The 25296-nt window shown below is 51.8% G+C and overlaps 1 protein-coding gene across 2 annotated transcripts in view; it reads right to left on the bottom strand.

Moving 5' to 3' along the window:
- Positions 1-25296, bottom strand: part of SMOC2 (SPARC related modular calcium binding 2) — a 161276-nt gene that overhangs the window by 97805 nt on the left and 38175 nt on the right. For both annotated transcript variants that reach the window (XM_040239197.1, XM_040239198.1), the window contains exon 2: positions 8124-8295. In XM_040239197.1, coding sequence (XP_040095131.1) covers positions 8124-8295 — 172 coding nt within the window. The remainder of the gene's footprint in view (positions 1-8123; positions 8296-25296) is intronic.

Raw genomic sequence — 25296 nt, 5'->3', positions numbered from 1 at the left:
CCAACAGCTGCACTCTGGCAGAACACAGCACACACACATACATCGGCCAAAGAACCCATGGGCCTCGCTCCTGTCTCCGATGCTGCCTTCAAAAGCGTGTGGTTTGCCACTGATCGGGGAGTTCTCAAACCTCTTATGTGGACAGAGCGTTAAATTCCGGTTTACGCTGGCACACGGCTGGCGACCCAGGCACGGGGAGCCAGGAGAACTGCGCAGCAGGAAATGCAGGGCCCGTCCCTGAGAGCAAGCCTCTATCTGCCCACCAAACCAGGGTGCCGCTTGCTGGACCACCTGCCACACCCCAGATGTCTAAGTCGGGTGCAGCGGCTGCACTCTTGAGAAGGGTCTCAACCGCAGCCCACCACTTCCACCCTACTGAAATGCGGGGCCAACTCCCAGGGTGTGTTGTCTCATTTTCCTCATTGTTAGAAAACAATTGCAAAGAAAACTCAGTTGCAAAGTAAAAGAGATTCCTTTTCACAAGCGTGTCTACGCATCAGAAGACATCAGTCACAGAGACCGTCACGCTGCAACGCTCACTCTGAACCAGAAATAAACAGCCATGTTCTATAGCAGTTATTCCTAAGGATGCTGTCCTTTAAACAGGAAGCAAATAATTTCTTACTTTGCTAAAATCACTCCAGCTCAGATTAAGCGATTATGGGAAGAGACACATTTGCTGCCCATTTCATGCAGAAGAATTTTGGAGAACAGTCACAAGGGCCCGAGGAGGCTCAGCCAGAACGAGGTCAGGGGTACTGACGTTTACAGGCGGCCCTGAGCTGGACCACCCCGAGCCTCGGCGCTCTTCTTGCGGGGCCCCCATCCATCACACACACAGGACGATGCTGAAACATGACTCTGAAGAAAGGGGATTGTGTTCCCTCTAACTCTTCCTAGGTGAGTCCTCACTCCAGAGAGAGCCGCCCAGCCAGCTCCTTACTGAGGAAGGAACTCGAGGGGATATGGAATTATTTACAGTCCATCTATGAAATCTATGGAGAGGCGACACTGAGTAATTTTCTGGTCAACAGACCTGCTGACTCTGGACACAGCAGGGTGACTACGTGTTGGTGGTTCTGAGCATCGGGGGGTCAACGTTCTGGGGACACAGAGTTCTCTCCGCTGGGTCCCCGTGGCCAGCACAGGGCCTGCACGGACCAGGCTGGGGGCCGATGAAGCAGCCAGCTCTCTGTTGGTAGCGGCCGCAGAACGCTAGCCCAAGGGTGACTGGCTTCTTACTTTATTGGCATCCAATGAAGCAGATCTTGTATTTCAAAAGTTGTAACACTTTACCAACCTGTCATTTTGAAGGCCAGACTCAGAAAAACGAAGAACTCTGTGCTGCGGTCTTTGGGGTAAACGGTGCGGAGCGCCGGGCTGTGACACAGAGCCAGCAGGACACCAAGGAGGCCCCTCATCTGCCCGCCTGCAGCCAGCCAGCAGGCAGCGCCGCGACAAGAGCCCACACATCCTTCGACCAGAGGGAGCGGCTCAGAGCCGAGGAGAAAGGGGCCCAGTGTCCATCTTAAATATGTGTTAGCATTGTAAATGCATGAAGAAAGAAACAAATTAGACAGGAAAACCCAGGGTGCATAATTGGGGTGGCACACAAACATATGAAAGTGTTCAGGCGTTTCTGACATGTTTATCCAGGACACAACTGATCAGAACCCGCTCCGTGAAGACTGACCACGGCGACCATCCGGGCATCACACCAGCACCCCATGCAAGTGGTCTCGGGATCCTTTCGTGTGAACTTTGGCCTCGACCTTTGCGGGAAGGGGACAGCTGAGGTTGCTCTGCGCTTGCCCAGCTCCCCAGATGAACTCTTGGAGGATACAGGTGTTGCTGAAGCAAACAGAGAAGTGTTTTTGTTTTGTTTTGTTTTGTTTTACGATATTTCACAGAGTCCTGTTGTATTTCTGATCCTGGTTTGAACATGAGAGCAACGGCCTCACCTCTTGTGTCTGCTTTCATCGAGAGGGTGCGTCTAACATCAGACCTGGGAGAACCCCGTGCAAGGTTAAGGCCAACAAGCCTGGGGAGAGCTTCTGCAAGGGACAAGTGCTAGCCTGATCAAACTGTCCTGGAGCCACGCGCGTAACAGGCATCTCAGAGCCTGCCTGTGGGTGCGAGGAGTCTGACGAGACATGGCAGGAAGCGAGGACACGGGCCTGGCCAAAAGGGTCTGGCAGAAGAGACACGCACACATATGTACACACACACACGTGCACATGTTCCTGCAGGACACACACGGAACCTCCCTACATGGAGGTGCCTGCCCACATACACACATGTACGTGAACCTGTGCACACAGGCACACACATCACACACCTGCAGACTCCTCCATGGAGAGACTCTTTGCTGAAGAAAATGCTGCAGGTCAACACTGACTTCAGTTCAGTTCAACTCAGTTCAGTCACTCAGTCGTGTCCAACTCTTTGTGACCCCATGGACTGCGGCACACCAGGCCTTCCTCTCCATCACCATCTCCTGGAGTTTACCCAAACCCACGTCCATTGAGTCGGTGATGCCATCCAACCATCTTATTTTCTGTAGTCCCCTTCTCCTCCTGCCTTCAATCTTTCCCAGCATCAGGGTCTTTTCCAATGAGTCAGCTCTTCACAGCAGGTGGCCAAAGGATTGGAGTCTCAGCTTCAGCATCAGTCCTTCCAATGAATATTCAGGACTGATCTCCTTTAGGATGGACTGGTTGGATCTCCTTGCAGTCCAAGGGACTCTCAAGAGTCTTCTCCAACACCACAGTTCAAAAGCATCAATTCTTTGGTGTTCAGCTTTCTTTATAGTCCAACTCTCACCTCCATACATGACCACTGGAGAAACCAAAGCTTTGACTAGACGGACCTTTGTTGACAAAGAAATGTCTCTTCTTTTTAATATGCTCTCTGGGTTGTTCATAACTTTCCTTCCAAGGAGTAAGTATCTTTTCATTTCATGGCTGCAGTCACCATCTGCAGTGGTTTTGGAGCCCCCCAAAATAAAATCAGCCACTGTTTCTACTGTTTCCCTATCTATTTGCCATGATGTGATGGGACTGGATGCCATGATCTTAGTTTTCTGAATGTTGAGTTTTAAGCCAACTTTTTCACTCTCCTCTTTCACTTTCATCAAGAGGCTTTGTAGTTCCTCTTCACTTTCTGCCATAAGGGTGGTATCATCTGCATATCTGAGGTTATTGATATTTCTCCCTGCAATCTTGATTCCAGCTTGTGCTTCCTCCAGCCCAGCATTTCTCATGATGTACTCTGCATAGAAGTTAAATAAGCAGGGTGACAATATACAGCCTTGACGCACTCCTTTTCCTATTTGGAACCAGTCTGTTGTTCCATGTCTAGTTCTAACTGTTGCTGCCTGACCTGCATACAAATTTTTCAAGAGGCAGGTCAGGTGGTCTGGTATTCCCGTCTCTTTCAGAATTTTCCACAGTTTATTGTGATCCACACCGTCAAAGGCTTTGGCATAGTCAATAAAGCAGAAATAGATGTTTTTCTGGAACTCTCTTGCTTTTTCCATGATCCAGCAGATGTTGGCAATTTGATCTCTGGTTTCTCTGCCTTTTCTAAAACCAGCTTGAACACTGACTTAGAGCAACCATACTGTGCCCTGGTCCTGGGCACCGTCACCAGATAACAAAGCCTCCCTGGGAGGTAGAGGGAACTTCAGAGGCCTGCCTTCTTCCAGGGCAGGTCATCTGAAGCCTAGGCAAGCAGTCAGCGATGCAGCTTCCAGCCCGTTTCTCGGCTCTCCAAATGCAAGCAAGGGTTGCTGACCACCGCACGTCCATGATCAGAAAAACCTTCAGAGAGATAGACTTCCTCGTGTTCACCTGACCCAACTCCATTTCAGAGACGAGAAGTCAGGTGCAGCCTGCCAGCCTGGCCTCTCGTCCTGGTTGCATGGTTCCCTGACCTCTGGGAGCTCAGGGTGTGCAGAGGCCCTGGACCTTGCCACCCCAGCCCTATCTCTGCCCATGTGGAGACCCACAGCGGCTCCTGCCCTGGACCAGGGCAGGGAGGAAGGCAGGTGGCACCACACCAGGGCTGCTGGGCTGCACGCCCTGCAGCGCTCTCAGGCGTTACGTCGTGTGTTTTAGTAAAGTTACAGTGAAAGCACCCAGAGCACGTCAGAGAGGGGCTGCCCGGCGCTCTCAGGCCCGCAGAGGCCCACTGGAAACCTCGGCGCTCTCCACGTGTGTGGGCCACGCCTTCCACAGAGTGTCCAGAAACAGAGCTGGACCTGAGCTCTCCCTGCAGGACCAGCAGAGTCCAGGTCCCACCAAGGTCAGCAGGACGTCCCCCGCAAGTGGCCCGGGTCATGCGCGTGAATGAATGCAGATGGTCCCATGGACCCAGGGCTCAGCCTGCCCTGAGCATGCCGAGGTGACTCATCACAGCACCCAACTCAGACAAAGGGCCCGTAAGTGATCCCAAGGCTTCTAGACCAACGGTCACTATTTGGCCGGAGTGAGCGTCCAGGTGTGTGTCACTCAGGTTTTCCACAGGGAGAGAGTGAGGGGTCTGGAAGTCATCACAACCGTGACGGCGTGGGGTCCAACTGCACAACATTTCAGGCCCTCTGTGCTCACGCGCTGATGACACGCATGCCCATCAAGACCCCAACATGGACAGCGGTCACTCTGCGACGGCCATCAGGACAGCACTTGTGAGATTCGGGCAGTGGAGGAGGATGACAAATATCAGGCATTGCTTTGCGACAGTGTTCCTCTTACACGTCCGTCACTCAAAAGACCTGGGTCTTAGACTCTCCAGGAAGCTGCTTTTGTCAGAATCCTTTATGACAGTGTTTCCAGAAATCTCAGAATATTTCCAAGATCTCCTGGCATCTGACTTTTCTTTTTCTTCTTTCTTCTGTTTTTTTAATTTAATGCCAGAGATTTTGTTGAAAAGAAAGACAGTCCCAATGGTCTTCGATCAAAAGAAAAACATTAATGAGTTTGCTGGGTTCTAAAAATACAGACTCCACAAATTTCAAAGAAAATATGAGAAAAACCTACAGGTGTAAACCAACTGCACTTCTGTTCAAGGTCAGCAGAGCATAATATGAAATGCAAAAAACATTTTCGTCCAACTTAACCAAATACTGAAATATTTCAATCGTTTCCAAACTAGAATATCCAAAAGAGACCGGCCCATGAAGCTGTCACCCATCAAATACATGGAAATGTCCTCAAAACACGCAGCTTCACACTCACCAACTTGATACTTGATTCACCAGCCAATTTCAACACCAGGAACAATTTAGGGCAAACGCGGACGGGTCTTGCCATTCCCTGTGGTGGAAGGGCCTTTTGACCTGCTTCTCCACCTCTCACCGTCAGAGCAGGACGCGCGCAAGCTGGGCTGGTGCAGAGCCTCACCAGTGCTCTTGGACAGAGCGGGGCAGCGGCTGCCCACTGCTGCCAGGATGCCCGTCTGCCCACCAGCACCAGGCCCCTCCTGTCCACACTGAACCCCCACCGTGTGGCCCGAGGTGGGCTGGGGGTGTTAGATGCCAGACTTCAGGCGACAGGACGGGGAAGCGACCTGAGAAGCAAGCCAGCCGGTATGAGGGGCCCATCCTGCCTGGGGAGGTCCCGCTCCCGCTCTGAGCCACTTCCAGGGAGAGGCTGCTTATGCAGGAAAAGTCTGCTGCAGATGGGAAACTCCTTCTCTCTGGCCCCCTACAGACCACACTCAGATCTCCAGATGCAGAGACGGGGACTAAGAGCAGATGCCTCAGAGCCCAAGCCTGCTCCTCAGATCTACAGTGTCAGGGGTCTCTGATGCCCGCTTATCTCAAACTGCGCTGTGCAACTGACAGAGTCTCTTTAAAGTGACTTTATATATTTGCTGCCCCCAGTAGCTGAAGCACCAAATAAGCTTGATCTTGAAATTTACAGGTATCTTCACATTTTCTTTATTTTAATCCTTTTGATTTGAATTAAACTTGATCTTAAGAGATAAGTTCTGTTTTTGCCTTCATTGCTGTTGTTCAGTCGCTAAGTCTCGTCCAGTGCTTTGCGATCCCATGGACTGCAGCATGCCAGGCTTTCCCGTCCTTCACTGTGTCCCGGATCCATGTCCATTGAGTCAATGATGGTATCGAATCATTTCATCCTCTGCTGCCCCCTTCTCCGATTGCCTTCAATCTTTCCCAGCATCAGGGTCTTTTCCAGCAAGTCAGCTCTTCTCATCAGGTGGCCAAAGTACTGGGGCTTCAGCAACAGTCTTTCCAATGAACATTAAGGGTTGATTTCCTTTAGGATTAACTGGTTTGATCTCCTTGCTGTCCAAGGGACTCTAAAGAGTCTTTTCCAGCACAACAGTTTGAAAGCACCAATTCTTCAGTGCTCAGCCTTCTTTATGGTCCAAATCTCACATCCATACATGACTACTGGAAAAACCATAGCTTTGACTCTATGAGCCTTTGTCGACAAAGTGATGTCTTTGCTTTTTAATACGCTGTCTAGGTTTGTCATAGCTTTCCTTCCAAGGAGCAGGTATCTTTTAGCTTCATGGCTGCAGTCACAGCAGTAGTTTTTAAACTTCTTCTCCCTTATCTCATTTTTTGTCATAAATTTATGGCATGAAATTTCTTCAGTGAGGTGTGAGAATTCCAACCAAGGGAGTAATCCAGAAAAATTAGGCTGGATCCAAACACAAGTAAGCTAAAAATAATGTTAGTGAAAGGCCATCTGTGTTTAATGCCAACTTAACATCCTGTCCAAAAGTGATGCAAGGCGGACTCTGCAGAGTTCCAAGTGCAAGGTTTGGGAGAGTCCACCCTGACAGACAGACCTAGACAGACAGACAGATGGATGGGCCTCTGGCCTCAGCGTAATTAATCCCTCTCAGACACCCACGGAGAACATGGACAACACAGAGGTTTAATATGGCAGCTTCCTCACAGTCCTCCAACTGAGGGTCTCATGGGAGTTATCGCCAAGAGGATATCTGGCGGGGCTGTCTAAAGGAACAGGGCACCAAAGAGGAACATAAAACTCAAACCTCTCACCACAGCACCTGTCCTCACACGCTAAGCCAGCACAGGCCACTGTTTCTACAAACTTCTCTGCAGGGAAGATCCCTTGACACTTGAGTCTATTCTTGGGTTACTTCTCATTTCTCAGCACAGATACCTGAGGCGTGTAACGGCCATCAGGGCATAAAGTTACATCCAAGTTTCTTCCAGAGTGATGTGTTTAGGGCACACTAATCAAACGCGGGAGGAAGGTGGGTGCTGGGCTGCCCGACGCCCATGGGCAGAGGGTCCCATGAGGTGCCAACAGGAGAGCACCCAGGTCCAGGGAACAGGCAGCTCCATCTCTGTCATGGGGAGAAGTGCCTCGGACCTGTCCCCTAGGCTGGGCAGCACCATGAGAGGAACAGCAGCCAAGCGCGGGCCCGAGGCACCTGCTTCCCTTCGTGTGAGTGGTCGTTGGGCTAACAGCTAGACACTGCAGGACACGGTCTCAAGGGGGTTTTAGCCTGTGTGGTCTTTTCTCCTAGATAATAAGAAAAAGAAAGTTAAATCTCTTTCTGAAAATGACTCTATTTGTGTTTGAAACATGTTTTGCTGAGTCAAACCTTTCATTAACATGGGAAACCTTTCAATGTTTTGCTCTAAGCACACTTGTTAGCTCCAAACCCGCCTCTTAAATCAGGAAAACTGACAATTACAAGTGTAAAATCAGTGCCAAAAAAGAAGAAAAAAAATCCCTGAAAACAGCATTATACACGCCCCACGTGCTATAGAAGGTGAAACAAGAAAGGCTTGAAAGAACCACTTTAAAAAACGGGAGCGAGAAAGGATGTTAGGAGACTCTGGAAACATTCTGTGAAACTTGGATGAATTTGTGTTGCGATGTGTGATGTCATAAAACATTCTAAGCAAAAAGAACATTCAACAAGAATATGATGATTCAAAAACAACTCTTACCATTACGCGCCTGGACAAAGATTCATGAGCAGAAACTCTTGACTTTTTACATAGGAAAACTTGACCAGGCGAAGATAAAGCACATTCATCTTACAGTTATAAGCACATTTATCGTACATTTCAGGGCTTGGCTCTCGAACAGTGATGGAAGGAAACTTACCTTTGCAGTTGCCTCGATAAGCAATTTCTAGCTGGGGGTCTTTGCACTTGGCGCGTTGAAACTCGCAGCGAGATAGGAAGGTCCTCCCGTCGGAGGCGCACAGTGGCTTCTGGGCGGAGCCCCCACAGTCCAAGCTGCAGTCTTTGTCCTTGTCTTGGTCAACTCTCAAAAACTTGGAGGAGAAAAGAAAAAAGAATCCAGACATCTTAAGGAGTGTTCTGGGGGATGCAGGAGGCTGTCTAGGCCACTTAGCGTTGAGGGAGTGTCCCAGAAACACGGTGGGAAGCCTGGAAGCCTCTGACCTCCGGGGTGTCAGTCATCCAGATAACTGGTCATTCCCTGCTCTGCTCAGCGTCGGGTGCCTGAACCTCTAAACGCTCCGCCACTAGCCTGGACGCCTTCCAGGTCTGCCCTGGGACACACGTGCTGTGCTTGCCTCTAAGAGTCTGAGTAGCACTGCTTTTCTTTGAGTCTGAATTCAGTACCCGGTTGACCCCTCCATTCACTATGTTTTGCCATGAGCTTGGAAGTCACGTGTGTCCGGAGCCCCGTCTTTCTGGAACTGGGGGCCAGGTCCTCCCTGCTGGACAGCACCGCACAATCTCATCCACACCCCAGGTACCCCTTCGTGTGGAAGGTCAGTTTCTGAGTAAGTGCTCTGGTTCCAGAGGGAGTTCTTTCCACGAGGTCTGAGGGGCCCTCCGGAGGACCCAGGGCTGCAGGGGTGCTACAGGCGCACAGCCCCTGCCCTGGGGGCCGCTCCTGGGTCCCTATCCTTGCCCTGGCTCCTCTGATGACCTGGACACCCAGCTTCAGAGCTCAGGGGTCTCCCAGTGGGGCTCAGATCTGGCCGCCAGCCCCCACCCCCGCCCCCACCAGTGGGTGGTATCCCCTGCCCCCCTCAGCTTCCCAACCCCCCACACGCCCCACCCCAGTCCTGTCTAGTCCTGCTCACCCCAGACACAACGACAAACCCCAAGGTGAGCCCAGCGCTGCTTTGTGTTGGACGACATGTCACTGGAGCACCGCCTGCCCCACACAGGCCTCTGCTCTGGTTAACGGAGCCACTGAGTCATTGACGGAAAGAAGGTCAGCGCTGAGGTGTGATCACGACTCCACACTGCACGGTGTGCACTGTGGCCATTTGGACGGTTTATCCAGCATGTTTGCCCCATGACGCTTAGCTCTGCTCACAGCGGCCCCTGCCCTGTTCACGCAGGAGCCAGAGGAAGACTGGCAGCGGACTGCAGCAGGAGCTCAGGGGCCTCGGCGACCTGTTCTCTCGTCAGGAAGGAAAAGAAAGAAAAGTCTCACACTCAGGGCGCCTCGTTCCTCAAGAAGATGGACACCCAAACTCGCCCCTTTCATCTCCAAGCGTCCTGCTCGGCGACATGTGAAGACCAACCAACGCCGAAGCTGAGGTGAAGCCATGGGGAGGGAAGGGCCCTGGGTTTGGGGGTCAGCTGCCCAGGGAACCACATCCCTCCTGGGGTCCAGGTGGGGTCCTTGGGAAGATGGGCAGCGAAGACACTGTGGCCAGGAGCCTGTGGGCGACCACGTCTCTACCTGAACCTCTGGGAGCTGATTAAGGGCCATTTCCTAGGTTTCTGGACGAAGGCTCCAGCCACCAGGCCGTGCTCAGCACGGAGCGTCACGTCTGCCTCCAGTGGGGCTCCGGGACGCAGGGGGCAGACTTTCCATGCTCTAATTTTTCCTGTGAATAAGTTCACTCGCTGAAATGATCTATGCTTATTTTAACCAAGGGGCAAGTGAAAAGAGATCATTGCCTTTCCAAGATTTTGCCAAAAAAAAAAAAATTATTTTTCTTAAATAGAGTAAGTACAGAAGCTTTCTGTATGGATCAAAACAAACTGTGGAAAATTCTTAAAGAGATGGGAATAGCAGACCACCTGACCTGCCTCTTGAGAAATATGTATGCAGGTCAGGAAGCAACAGTTAGAACTGGACATGGAACAACAGACTGGTTCCAAATAGGAAAAGGAGTACGTCAAGGCTATATATTGTCACCCTGCTTATTTAACTTCTATGCAGAGTACATCATGAGAAATGCTGGGCTGGATGAAGCACAAGCTGGAATCAAGATTGCCGGGAGAAATATCAATAACCTCAGATATGCAGATGACACCACCCCCACCCTTATGGCAGAAAGCGAAAAGGAACTCTTGATGAAAGTGAAAGAGGAGAGTGAAAAAGTTGCCTTAAAACTCAAGATTCAAAAAATGAAGATCATGGCATCCGGTCCCCTCACTTCATGGCAAATAGGTGGGGATACGATGGAAACCGTGACAGACTATTTTCTTGGGCTCCAAAATCATTGTAGACAGTGACTGCAGCCATGAAATTAAAAGACGCTTGCTCCTTGGAAGAAAGCTATGACCAACCTAGACAGCATATTAAAAAGCAGAGACATCGCTTTAATGACGAAGGTGCGTCTAGTCAAAGCTCCGGTTTCCCAGTGATCATGTATGGAGGTGAGAGTTGGATCATAGAGAAGGCTCAGTGCTAAAGAGTTGATGCTCTCAAACTACGATGTTGCAGTTCAGTCCTTGGACTGCAGGGAGATCCACACAGTCCATCCTAAAGGAGATCAGTCTTGAACACTCACTGGAAGGACTGATGCTGAAGCTGAAGCTCCAATACTTCGGCCACCTGATGGGAAGAGCCTACTCATTGGGAAAGACCCTGATGCTGGGAAAGATTGAGGGCAGGAGGAGAAGGGGAGGACAGAGGATGAGATGGTTGGATGGCATCACCAACCCAATGGACGTGAACTTGGGCAAACTGTGAGAGATGGTGAGGGACGGGGGACCTGGTGCGCTGCAGTCCACGGGGTCAAAGACAGTCGGACACGACTGAGCTACTGAACCAAGAAAAGCACAGAAGCAGGTTGACTGAATTCTGTCACTGCGGAATTTCAACCTCTTTTTCTTTTCGCTCTCCCTGAGACTGATTCGTGTGAGCTAACGTTCCGTCCCTGGCGGCAGCAGCCCCCAGGAGACAGGCTTTCCACACGAGGGATCCCGTCCACATGAAATGCTGCTTGTCTTTCAAAGCTGCCTCATTCCGCTCCTCACAAGCATCTAGTTTTCACAGACTTGTTCCTGTGACTCACAGCTGGCTGGGACCAGAGCAGTTTTGTGCAAGAGCAAGAGAGACAAGGAGAGGGGCCACAGAGGAGCAAAGCTGACTGAAACATCCCGGGGCCTCCCAGGCCCGGCCCACACGGGAGCCTGCCCAGAAGGCGCGCCCTTCAATTCCAGATGCAGACAGGCAATAACCTAAATCCTGCCAGTTTTTACGTAAAGAGGTGCTCTATTTGTATTTCCTGAAACCCTAAGACGAGGAAATGCAGGTGACTTAGGAAAGACACCGTAATTACCATTCTCTCTAAATGGAGGGCAACAGCCTCTCTCTTCTCAGTTTTGAAAAAGTCGAGCATTCAGGCGTTTGGGATTTAACTGTAATTCTTGGTAATTTAATGATGTGGAACAAACAATGGACCCATTCTTTCTCAGAAATGAGAGAACTCATACTTTCTCCCCATTTCTCCCCCTCCCCACTTTTACCAGCAATTAAATTCCAGGGCAGTGAGTGCACAGAGGAAAGTGAGCTTTTCAAGGAGCTGGATTCTTTACCAAACAAAGCCAAGGGAGGAAAATAAACTATACCAATATTCCTCTTCTAAAGAATTCAGTGTTCACTAACGAACGTGGTTGAGGGTCTTCACACGAGTTCCGCTAAGAGGCCCTTCGCCCAGCTTAGAGCGACTCGGTGACACTTTGAGCACCACTACGACAGACAGCCTCAGGGTCCCAGGCCCACCTCTCCTCCGTTCAGGATGCAGCGCAGTCGGCTCGTGGGGGGGGGGGGGCGGCGCTAAGGGGCTGCACGTGCGAATCTGCCTGCAGGTCACGTGGCTGCAGCTCTAGCAAAAGTAGGTCAAGTGTACGTGGACTAAAGCCACGGTCCATATTCTGCTTGATAAATGCATGGGTTTAAACCAGAGGAAAAGTGGGACAAGTGAAGTCATTTAAGAAACAGATTAAACTCAATACGGACAAATTTTTCCCCTGCAATATTGATATGTTGATGGAAGATGCCATCTTTACGAGATAACACACGGCATGGGTTAAATTAAGAAAAACATCTCTGAATTACATAATCATGCAGCTGGAAGATTCCCCAAAGCAAGAACTTTCTAAATAATGAGCCACCGGAAAGCGAACATAGCTTCCAAGTAAGTGTGCTTGCTCGATGCCAGGATGAGGCCCACACACCCGGGAGGGGAGACAGGTCAGAACCCGTGGTGCATCTGGGGTGCAGGTGGATCTGGGGGGCTCGAGAGAGGAAGTGACCTTGAACCACCAAGGAAGGAGGTGGGGAGGACTGGAAACACACACCCTGCTTTAAAGAGCAGCTTCACTTTAGACCCTGAGCTGTCAGATCTCAGGAACGTGCTCCCTACTTTCTAGCGGAAGAGAGAACCAAACCCGTGACTCAAAGCTGGACGAGCGTCTTCCAGCCCTGAGCCTGCAAGCTGAGACACTCCAGGGAAACACAGCTGCTGCGAGGTGTCCTCTGCCCAGAGACAGCCACCCTCACTCATCCACTCTCTCTCTCACTCACTCATTCACTCATTCCTCATCCATTTGCTGGAACGAACATGCACCAATCCATGCGCCTTTAAAAAACACTCTACTTCAGTATTTTAATAGTCTTTGCCTCTGTTTCCCACTCTTCAGGGATAAAGCCTCGCATTTCTAAGGTAGGAAAGAGTCAGGGCCATCTTGAATTGGACTTGCTCAGTGACTGTTGGGGGACTGTCCTCTGTCAGGCGTTTTCCTGGACTCTGCGAGGGTTCAGAGGAGGGCCCGTCCTCGCGGAGATTAAGGTCCAGAGGGGAGCAAACAGCACACAAGGATTCACCAGCCAGCTCGGCCAGTGAGCACCGTGTCGTGTGGGCTGACACAGGCCCGGCAGGCCTCGCGAGGACAGCGTGAGCATCTGAGAGCCATGGGATGGTCTTCTGACTCCTGTGTGGGGATCTGAAGACTCTCACCCAAGAGAGCCTCTGAGAAGACGGGAAAGGGAGACAGCGGTGTGGAGTCCAAGCCCAGAGATCCAGGGGAGCAAACCAAGAGCCGTGATGTCAGGGGGTCTGCCGGGGGTCGTGCTGAGACTGGCCTGCAGACCAACAGGCCAGGAGCGATGGGAGCCCCCTTTCCTGCGACCACAACACTCCTAAGTCTGCATTCTCCTCGCTGCACACAGATGACCCAGCGGACAGTCTGACAAAATGACCCCCACACTACGACAGCCCTCCAGGCCTTGGTCATTAACTGGCAATTAGCAAGGATGCCGTGAACCAATGAAAAGTGGATTCTGTGACGGCCAGACGCTACTCAGGACCTTCAGCACACCATCAGAACCACCAGCATGGCAGCGGGGGGGTCACGTGCTTATCCGCGAAGTGGGAGTAATAGCACTTTCTCTGTTGACCTTTGCGGTAGCCGTGCAAATAGCTGAAACAACGAGACTCGCGCTGCGCCTGAGAAGGACGAAGTAAGCTGCAGGGTGAGGAGGGCGTCTGTGTCTCCACGTGTGCACGGCCCTGCCGGCCGAGGCTGGTGGATCTTCAGGACACACTGGCCAGCACAGAGCCAGTGGACGGGCTTTAACTAGATCCCCCCTTTTCTAATTTGAAAAACAAGCCGGCAACACCGGTGAAAACCACAGACTGTGGGTCTTGCAGAGCGGGATCTGTCTGAATATGTCTGAGATGCTGAGTGAAACAGTATTGAGAACAGGTGTCACCAGCATCGCTTGGGGTCTCTTGGTGGCTTTTCATTGTATTCACGGGGCAGCTGCAGGAATTTAAAAACCAAGGGCAAATGATTGTGATGACGTCTTTCTTTTCAGTTTTTATGACTAGATTTATGTTGTAAACCCAACAAAGAGAGAGAAAGTGGTCAACATTTGTGCTAATAAATGCCAATGGGGGGGGGGTTGGCACTGCAGGGCAGAGTGGGCAAAGGAAGGGTATTGACTTTGGAGACAGGCAGCTGGCTGTGTGACCCGGGACAGTCGTCCTCTTAGCCAAACGATCCTGGCTTCTTCATTGTGAAATGAAGATGATGGTAACGCTAAGGCTTATTCCATCACCGTTATTGTGAAAAGAAGGCGAAGGACGAGGATGAGGACGTGCTTGGAAAAGACATGAAGATGCGACCTGCAGGAAGCCCTCCCAGGCAGATGCTCAACCCCAGGCGTCTTTGCTCTGGGCCACGTTCCCATCCTAAAAGCTTCAAGTCTACTGGATGAACACTAAGAGGTCCTCCCGTTTACAGTCATTTTCAAAAAGAAAATTAGGAGCATGAAGTCGAAAGGGAAGTAACTTAGGTGTCGAGAGGAGGGGGCAAGTTTTGCAGGAAGATGCAGGCAGCAAGGGCAGGTGGGCTCCACACTCAGGGTCCATGGGGAGGGGGCGCTCGTGCCTGGAGAGGGGACCCAGCAGAGGAGCTGGAGCCGGGGCTGCAGGAACCCTGCCCGAAGACCAACACGGCAGCGCCGCCCACCGCGAGTGCGCACTAACACAGGCCCAGGGGACGGAGCACACCAGCGCTGTGGTCCCTGGAGCCTGGCTGAGAAACGGGAGCTCCAGGCACTCTGGAATGAGCAGGCGTGGCAGGGGCTGGCCCACTGAGGAGGAGACAGGAGGTGGGCAGGCCGGTGCTGCCGTCTGCTTTACTCCCAGCCCTGCGGTCCTGCTCTGTCTGAGTGGACACAGACTGTTCAAGTTTTTATAGAGCCCTTGCGGGCTTCTGGTCCCCGGGCCCAGCCCTTCTCTGATCCTCTGAGCTTCAGGCACCCTCCACACAGTGAGCATTGGTTCCTGACCCCACAGCTAGGGGCGGACAGAAGTTCTGCTCCACACCCTGCTCTGCAAATCTCTTCTCTTTCCTCAAAGCCTGTCTTTTTTATCTACTTTCCTTCCCTGCCTCCACATTAATATTTATTTCAATGATGAAAACAGATATCTTTGCTTCTTGTTAGTACTTCTTGGAGATAAGAAACTCTTGGGTTTTGATTGTTCCAGATTTGTGTTTATTTGAGAGTCACTAGGAACTTTGTTACTCTCAGAAAGAAAGAAAGTGAAGTCGCTCAGTCATGCCCGACTCTTTGCGACCCCATGGACTGTAGCCAACCAGGCTCCTCCGTCCATGGGATTCTCCAGGCAAGAGCACTGGAGTGGGGTGCCATGTCCTTCTCCAGGAGTTCTTCCCGACCCAGGGATTGAACCCAGGTCTCCTGCATTGCAGGCAGATGCTTTACCGTCTGAGCCCCAGGGAAGTCCTCGTGTCACTCTCAAACATCTACCTGCATTTTATTAAGAAGCGTTTGAGAGTTTCAAAATAAAATACAGGTAGATGGTGTCACGTGAGCACAAGGATGATCTCTGATTCTCATTTGAAGGCTCCTGACTCGACATTCAACCCCACTCTCGAGGTTCAGAGACAATTTGTTTGCACAAAGGCCTTAAAACCTCCACTCGTACAGGCCAGGCCTGTGTCCCCAGGGTGTCACCACATGTGGTGACGTGAAGATGAGTACAGGGGTCTCACCGGGCTGCAGGCCAGCACTCTCTTCATGAGTTCAATTACAGCGAAGTGCCAGTTCTCAACAGCATCCCAATAAGAATCAAGGCGTAGACCACATGGGTGCTTCACAGCTACCTGGTTTTCTCTGGCTGCAGCTCTGTGAAACAGGATGAATTTGGGAAGTGGGAGAATGTTACAGTGGACGCTCGACCAACTGCTTACGAGCGCCTGGGGCCTCTCGGGTAGAGATGAATGTGTTCGTCCATGAGGCCCGAGCCCAGCACCGCGTCTGGTCTGCAGCTGGTGCTCAATAAACGCTCACCGTCTGGGAAGCTGCAATAACACGACCAGCGGGACTCACTGGGGAGTGACCAGGGCCTGCGGCAGGGTCAGACGGTGTCCGAGCAGCCAGACGTAGGGACACGGGGCGCACAGACACTTAAGCGCTAGGAAGACGCCTGAACCCAGGCGTGCTTGCCATGAGTGTGTTGCAGCTGACACACCTGCTCGACGGCCTGACACACCCATCTCTCCTCACCTCCCCGGTGCGGGACGCCTCCTTCCCATGTGCTCAAGATGCCTCCAGATTAAAGCACACGAAAGGTCACAGGTACACCCTGCCTGTGTCTAAGAGCAAAAGGGCAAATCAGCCTACAAAGTAAGTATTACGCTCAAGGCTGACTCCGTTTTCCAAACCCTCCACCCTGCACACCAGGGTCAGCTCTGTATCCGTCACTTCGCCATCCACTGGGCCGCTGGTCAACCCTGGGGATCCCCGGTGTCCACCCCAGGGACCATCTGGGTGCATCTGTGCACGCAGACAGGGCCTGGGGACAAAGGCCCAGGGGCCCGCACTGTGCTCTGCACACCAGCCCTCTGAGAGGGGCTGACAGACCGCCTGGCCGGCACAGGGCCAGAGGCCAGGCGTGACGGGGAGCTCAAATGCCCCGACAGTCTCACTCGCTCCGGGGCCGCCAAGCAGATGGCAGACACCACCTCCGTCCACCCTCTGACCCCCAGGAGACCAGCACACTTGCTGACGAAGTGACATTTCCAGAGGCCTTCAGCCAAGGCTTCTTTTTTAAGGTTCCTGCTCATTTTAAAGCATTTAGAGCAAATTACACTAAAGTACATGGTAAGGCTATTAAAGAGACCTGCGCAGCAGGGGAAATGCATCCCAGAGCAGAGACACCAGAGAGCTTGCTCCCGAGCCAAACCTCAGGAGGCCGTGCGCCACACGCAGGACGCTCCGCACAGAGGGCGGGGCAGGCGGGGTGAAGCAGGGAGCAGAGGGGCAGCCCTCTGCAGGCAGCAGGTGAGAGCGGCGCACAGGCTCGTCTGCCCGAGAAGCGGCGGGGAGACTGGTCCCCAGGCGGGGAAGCGGGCTCGCCCCAGGTCTCAGGCGCACTCACGCAATCCCGACTTTTTCAGGTGAGAATGAACACATCACACCCACTCAGGGGGAGACCAGACAGAACCCCGGTTCAAGTCGGCATCCCAGCCTGGCAAGACCTTCCCAGCACCCGAAACATCGTCTGTACCCTCATCACACCCCTACCTCGTCCCTCCTCCTGTGAGCCTGGTCTGGCCCTCCCTGGGGCAAAGCAGGTGGCCGGGAGACGTGTTGAAAGCAAGGGTGTTTCGCTGCAGGCTGGGGGAAAAGCCAGTGGTCACAGGTCTGGGTCCTGCCGGATCCACACAGGTCCAAGGGCAAAGCAGCTCCTCACAAGGCTTTGCTGTGTGAAGGGAAGGGAGTGACCCCTGAGAGCCCGTGTGTCCAGACCCGAGCTCCCCACCACTGGGGCACACACGCACTCCACGCTGGGCCAGGCAGGGAGGCTTCCTGGGGGAAGGAGGAGCCGAGAAGAAACCTTCCAGGCTCACCTCCGCACACCTACACAACCACCACCACAGGAGAAAGAACCTGCGGAAGGAAGTCTGAAGCCCTTTCTCTGTGGAAAGGAGCCAAGCGCCTTTGTCCACATGACCTGGGGGCCAGGGCAGAGGCTGCCCCCCTGGATAGGATGCTGTCAGGGCCTGGAGGCTGGGCAGGCGGAGTTCAGGGGTCACCGATGAAGAGACCGAGGGTCCCAGGAGAGGCCACCTGCTCAGCCAAGATGCGGCGAGAGCCAGCCCAAGACTTCGGGCCTGGGGGGGTCTGCTCTTCACTACAATCCTACTGGCTGGAAACCCGCCTGGGGGCCACAGCTGCACCTTTTGCCCCGGGGCACCCACCCAAAGGCTTCACTCTTCACCCACGTGCAGGGTCTGCTCTCGACAAGCAGCCTTGGGAAGGTGCACAGAAGAGGGGCTGGGGGCACAGGAGCCCCCCTGTTATGCTCTCTCGTCTTCCCCAGGTTTCCCTCAGGCCTGCAGGTGACTCAGGGATACCGCACGTCAGCATCCACACAAATGGAAAGCGGCCCACGCCCCCATCACCTCGGTTTACACGTTAAGCAGATTCTTCACATTTTTAAGAGTCCGTGTTTACATTAGGAGATAGCCAAGGCCTGGAGCCTTGGAGGAGAATTCTCCGAAATGGACCCTCTTCATCTCCTGGTGCTGGCACCTCGCTGCTCAGCGTTATCATTGTCCTTGAGCGGGAGCACTATCTCCGTGACGGGCGGGAACGGGCTGCTGGCGCGCCTGCGGTCCATCACCGACGCCCACACTGGGCTGTCTCACCTCCTCCCAGGGGCCAAGGCGGGGAGACAGCTCTGCGCCCTCATCACCCAGACACAAGGTGCTTCACCCCAGGACTGGGGTGGAGGGGGTCAGGTAGCTCATGAAACCACCAGCCACACGCAGCTACTTGCACTGAGTTCAAGTGAAATGGAACAGAAAACGCAGCTGCTTGGCGGTGCTGAGCTCTCAGCCCCCCGGGCTTGGAGCCGGGCCCTGGGCAGCGAGAGTACACGCTTCTGTCATCACCGGCGGCTCTTAGACGCTGCTCTGGAAGCAACAATGAAGGGTAATTAATCTCCTGAACCAGCTCCCCAAACCCCAATTTCTAAATGACCAGTTGCAAAAAGAGACATCAATATCCATTCCAGGCTACATTACTAATGAAACAAATATGAAACGCTGAGAAATGAATCATCGTTTGAAAAGGTTATCCTGAAATTCACACCTGTAATTACAGAGGAAGGAGAAACACTTTAATGACAGGAGGAAGAGAAACTTGGGGGGAAGAGAGGTCCTGCTGAGGGAGAGGAGAGGCCCTGAGATGGAGGTAAAGAGCAGGGGGTCAACGTCGGAGCAAGGGGACAGGCCGGCCAGCGTGGGGCGTGGGCAGTGGGCTGAGCTCCCCTACCCTTGGGGCACAAGTCATTGCCCAACAAACCCAAACCAGGGAAGGGGTGAAGGCCGGGAGAGGCGAGAGTGGAAGGGGAGAGGGAGTGAGAGGGGTCCCATTGTCCAGCAAGCGGGTCTGCTGAGAGCAGGGGGAGGCAGGGGACAGAGACCACGTTCTGTCCCAGGCGGCCTTGTGGCCTTTTCCAAACAGTGTCCCCAGCAGACACCTTACCCCGTGGCAGATGCCTGCTCTGCTTTCCACAAGGTGCTCAGAGCATCACACACTTTACAGAGGATTAAACATTACAAGGAGACAGGATGACACACTGGGGGCTTCAGAGGAGAACTCAGAGCGCTGGGAGGGACCCTGGCCATGCGGATGGCCCTGCAGGATGAGGCCGCCAGTGGCACCGAACAAAACAAAGGACGAACGAGAGGTGCACTGTCCTGGCTGCCTCCCCCGGGGGCCATTACGGCCGAGGCTGCACCCATGGCCTCCCATCAGGGGAGGGACCTCAGAATGCAGAGGGCCAGGTAACAGGGGTGGGCCAGCACCACTCTCCCGTCTCAGCAGCGACCTGACTCTGGTTGTTTCGGAAGAACAGAAACCCGTGCGAAGGGGGTCTGCAGGACACACGCCGGCCCCGCCCATCCACACACAGGCCCCGCCCATCCACACACAAGCCCCGCCCACACATAGTTCAGTTCAGTTCAGTTCAGTCGCTCAGTCATGTCTGACTCTTTGCGACCCCATGAATCGCAGCACACCAGGCCTCCCTATCCATCACCATCTTCCAGAGTTCACTCAGACTCACGTCCATCGAGTCGGTGATGCCATCCAGCCATCTCATCCTCGGTCGTCCCCTTCTCCTCCTGCCCCCCATCCCTCCCAGCATCAGTCTTTTCCAATGAGTCAACTCTTCGCATGAGGTGGCCAGAGTACTGGAGTTTCAGCTTTAGCATCATTCCTTCCAAAGAAATCCCAGGGCTGATCTCCTTCAGAATGGACTGGTTGGATCTCCTTGCAGTCCAAGAGACTCTCAAGAGTCTTCTCCAACACCACAGTTCAAAAGCATCAATTCTTCAGTGCTCAGCTTTCTTCACAGTCCAACTCTCACCTCCATACATGACCACTGGAAAAACCATAGCCTTGACTAGATGGACCTTTGTTGACAAAGTAATGTCTCTGCTTTTGAATATGCTATTTAGGTTGGTCATAACTTTCCTTCCAAGGAGTAAGCGTCTTTTAATTTCATGGCTGCAATCACCATCTGCAGTGATTTTGGAGCTCAAAAAAATAAAGTCTGACACTGTTTCCACTGTTTCCCCATCTATTTCCCATGAAGTGATGGGACTGGATGCCATGATCTTAGTTTTCTGAATTGAGCTTTATGCCAACTTTTTCACTCTCCTCTTTCACTTTCATCAAGAGGCTTTTAAGTTCCTCTTCACTTTATGCCATAAGGGTGGTGTCATCTGCATATCTGAGGTTATTGATATTTCTCCCTGCAATCTTGATTCCAGCTTGTGCTTCCTCCAGCCCAGCGTTTCTCATGATGTACCCTGCATATAAGTTAAATAAGCAGGGTGACAATATACAGCCTTGACGTACTCCTTGTCTTATTTGGAACCAGTCTATTGTTCCATGTCCAGTTCTAACTGTTGCTTCCTGACCTGCATACACGTTTCTCAAGAGGCAGGTCAGATGGTCTGGTATTCCCATCTCTTTCAGAATTTTCCACAGTTTATTGTGATCCACACAGTCAAAGGCTTTGTCATAGTCAATAAAGCAGAAATAGATGTTTTTCTGGAACTCTCTTGCTTTTTCCATGATCCAGCGGATGTTGGCAATTTGATCTCTGGTTCCTCTGCCTTTTCTAAAACCAGATTGAACATCTGGAAGTTCACAGTTCAAGTATTGCTGAAGCCTGGCTTGGAGAACACACAAGCCCCACCCATCTACACAAGCCCCGCCCATCCACCCAGGCCCTTTCCATCCACATGCAGGCCCTGCCCATCCACACACAGGCCCCACCCATCTACACACCGGCCCCGCCCATCCACACGCCTGCCCCGCGCACCCACACGGAGACCCGGCTCATCAGCAGTGGGCTTTGGGATCCTGGCTCTGGCACCCCCATTCTGACTGAGCCGACCCCTCTCCTCCAGGCCTGCAGGCTCAGACGCTCAGGGAAGGCAGAGATCCAGGCCCTGGTCTCCCCAGCCCTCGCCTCTCAGGCTGGCCCTGTTCTGGGGTGGCCGCCCCAGCTTGGGCCCCGCGGTCCCTTGGGAGTTATCACAGGGTATCAGCGTCAAGAAAGTGCCCCTGTCCGCGTGGGTCTGCTCCATGTCCTAGAGGGCCCTGCCCCAGAAAGGCGGCTCCACTCGGAGCCGAACAAGTCGGAGGCACTGCTAATTCCCCACGAACTTGCGAGGTTTTCCCGTCTTCTTGACGGGAGATGTGCGGAGGAGACGTCGTCAGCGTGTTCACTGACCCGGTAGAGCGATTCGGGGAATGTCCAGAGAGAAGCTGCCTAGGTGTTCAATTCAGGGGAAAGCGTAGAGGAAGAAGAGAGCTACCCACTGTGTTTAGGTATTTGCCAAGTAAATTAGCATTTTGTAAACCTAAATCTCTTAATTAGGACAAGCGACAGGACCACTGCCTGCTCCCCAGTGTCCAGCTGTCTGGATCCAGACCCTGAGCTTGACCATTTCATAAAGAATACATTCACTCAGAATGCTCAAGAGGAAAGACTACTCTTCTCAACATCTGGTAAAACTATTGAGCAAAGCTGCCAAGATTTCGACCAGTACGTCTGGAATAATGTCAAACCAAGAAAACAATGAGGTTTATAATGGAAACAGAGACAAATCTTTAATTTAGGGTTGTTCCAAAGGCATGAGATGACTCTGTCCTCCTGATATTCTGAAGTCACCGCGTCCATGGCTGTTGACATGCAGAATTCCAGAAAGTGGCTCCTGCACAAAATTAAGTTCCTCCAGGAGTCGCGTCAGAAAACGCCACAGGGAAAAACCAATGAAAACGGCAACGAGACAAAGACAGTCTAAAACCAGAAGATGTGTTGCATGTAAGAGCCAGCTGAAATCGATTTTCTTAGCTGACAGTTAGCTAGAAAAAGGAAACTAGGATTTATACATTGTTTGAAAAAAAGAAATTACGTCCACATTGTCAACTTGTTCATCTAAAGCTAATTTTAACTAGCCAGGATTTAATATACTTAGAATTTTTATATTAAGTTACCAAACTACCATCATTTTACATTACAGTACTATTGTAGGACCACATCTTACCACAATGGGGTCCATGCTGGGGACCCCTTGGCCTTTGTATACAGAATGTCACTGTCGCTTTCTGAATAGGAGTTTCCTTTGGTTCTGGAAAACAATCACTGACTTTAAAGTTTGCACGTGTGCGTGTACGCGTGTGTGCGCATGCACGCAATCGTATCCAGCTCTTTGTGCACTGTTTATCAAATATTTACCTTCATCACTGTGCAAGGCTATATGACATCTTACACAAGGTAAGATTATAAATTGATGGGAGTTGGATTTTTTAACACATCTGTACCAATACAGATGAAAGTTCAAGCCAGTTGTCTTTCAAAGAGGTCACTTCTGAGCACATATGAACATCCCACCTGTTTACTTCTCATTTAAATTTGTGAATTCTTCCTTGAATGTCCCTTCACACCAAGTTAGAAAGGACTCAGGAAGATTTCATGCCAAAATACAGACAGTTTTCTCCTAAGTAATCTCACTGGATCCTGACAAGCCCTCGACAGGCTACTCAAGAAACCCTCCCTCGCTGCTCAGGTGGCCACACTGCTGCAGAGAAGCCTTCAGGGCGCGGTTTCCTGGCGGGCGGGGCCGGGGAGCGGGGGCGAGCCTCCGAGGGCCGCTTGCACCGCAAGTGTTGTCCTCTAGAAGCCCGGTCCCTCCCACGGCCATTGACCCCTAGGCCACAGTTACCCCGAAACCAGGAGAGAAGCTTGTGCAGACCAGCCAGTGCTGCTGCTTGGCGACACCATGCCTCACTGTGGTCATAATCAGGAGACGCGTAAACTGACTCCCAGGCTTGCATTTCCACCAGGCAGTTTCATCCCCAGCTGTGACGTGTCACAGACTTGGGCATCAGAAGAGAGAAATGGCCAGGTTTGGATTAATCATATTTGATCAGCCTGTCATTGGAGAACCTGACCATTAGGGCCACTGCTGGTGGTGGGGATGTGGGGTCTCCCTTGACCCTGATAGTTCCTGATAGGTATGTCTCTAAAATAAAAGGTGAACTAATGGGGGAAATCGAAGTCTTGCGAGTTAAAAATAAACATCACGTGTGTGTGTGTGTGTGTGTGTGTGTGTGTGTGTGTGTGTTTACATCTTTAAGAAGACTGATTCCAAGCCAAGAGTATTCTCATGCAAATGTAAAATTGGAGCTTTCCTTTTAAATACAATCGAGGTTTTCAGTTTAGACAGGGAAGGTACCTTATCTTTGCCTGCACAAGAAACGTTCTCTTTGAATACAACTTTTCATGCACAAGGGAAAAAATAGGTAACATTATTTTGTCTAAATAAATTCACTGGTAGTTTCAGAAGCAAATTCAATATGAGAATCAATTAAAATTTAAAGAGACTGATTAATTAAGAGATTCAGTAAATTAGAAAACTGGCTTCTAACGTGAGGAAATTAGGTTCATCAAAGAAAGAACGGTATGTGAGTGGCCCTAAAATGGTGAAAACTTGTCTCAATTTCCTAACAAAATGAATCACAATTAAGAAAACTCAAACAGCATTTCTGCATCTGTGTCCATCAGACTAGATTAAAACATTCCTGCAGGTCATATGTATAGATATTTTTACACAAGCATGGGATGAATGTTTTGGTTTAAGTCTTCCTTAAGCGTTCTACTGTTATTAGTAATAATAGTTTTAGTCTTCAGATACTCGCCTGAAGGCCTGCCTGGCCCTGACAGAAGCATCTCAGGATCAACTGACCTCGTTCTGAAAGACTTGCACTGAGGGCAGTGTCATCACGAGACTAAACCAAAGGTGCCTCCACCTTCCAGAACCTTCTCTACCTCCCAGAACCTTTTCATTCCTGGTCTCAGAAACATCTTTTCCTAGTTACTGTCCTTTATTATCATCTCACTCTTCAAACCTTTTGGAAACTAGCTTTTGCACTTTATCTAAGCATCCATAACTTCACACACACAAATTCACTTATGATTTTAATAAAATAAAATTTTCTGTTCAGCATTGTCTGTCTCAGGCCTCTGGAATTCAGATTTATCCAGCTTCAACTGGACTCAGATCAAACCCCCTGCATTACTCAGATACATGATAGGAGAAATATTTGTGATGAATTGGGCTGACCCACTGTAAATTATACAAGATGATCTAGAAATATTTCCTGTTGTCAGGGGTGAACTGCCAAGAATGACACAGGGTCAGTCTTCATATGGGAAGGCACGCCCCCTGCCCTAAGTGGTCCGCGAGCACATTCGAGCAGAGGCGGTAGGCTCCCTGCCACGTGGCTCCAGCCCCAGATGCAGCGAGGCTGTGCCCACAGCACGGGAGGCCGAGGTGCGTGGACGCAGAGTGAGAGGTGCTGCCTCTCCCGCAGAGCAGGGCCAGCCCTGTGCAACTCGGCCTCCGTGCTTACCGACCTGCACTCTCAAAGCTCTTCTAGGCCGCTGCCTGGTTACCCACTTGACCATTCTCCCCGATTCAATGCAGATTTCAGCATTTATAAAACGGGGGCTTGCACCGAGTGATTTCTCGGGCCCCATCAAGCTCGCCAGACTGCTCCCCATAAACCACAGGGCCGGTGGGCTTGAGGGGGGTGCATCAGCTCCCCATGGGGCCCATCCCCGCTGGCCCACAGCAGTGACTTCCGTTCATGGGACCTTCCGAGGGTGCGGCCCTGGTTCCTGCCCCTGCCCCCGCCCCCGCCCCTGCCCCCATATATTTTACTCTGTAACAGAGTCTTCTGGAAGGACTGGGATAACTTGGCCGAGAACCTGTGTCCTGGGCGCTTCCCTCTACCAGGACATCCAGAAAGCTAAGACTGTCGCCTCGGCAAGGCTGGGGGTTTGAAGGCTGAGGGTATTATTGCAGTATTGTTGCGGGTTGAATGGTGTTCCCTCCCCTTGACAAATGCATTCAATCTGAACCCCGGGCACTTGTGAATGTGACTGTTTTCGGAAACAAGGGTTGTGCACAGTAATCGATTTAAGATTAGG

Source organism: Oryx dammah, unplaced genomic scaffold (genome assembly GCF_014754425.2).
Source record: "Oryx dammah isolate SB20612 unplaced genomic scaffold, SCBI_Odam_1.1 HiC_scaffold_4, whole genome shotgun sequence".
In the NCBI taxonomy this organism is placed as follows: Eukaryota; Metazoa; Chordata; class Mammalia; order Artiodactyla; family Bovidae; genus Oryx; species Oryx dammah.
This window is presented reverse-complemented; position numbering and strand designations above follow the sequence as displayed.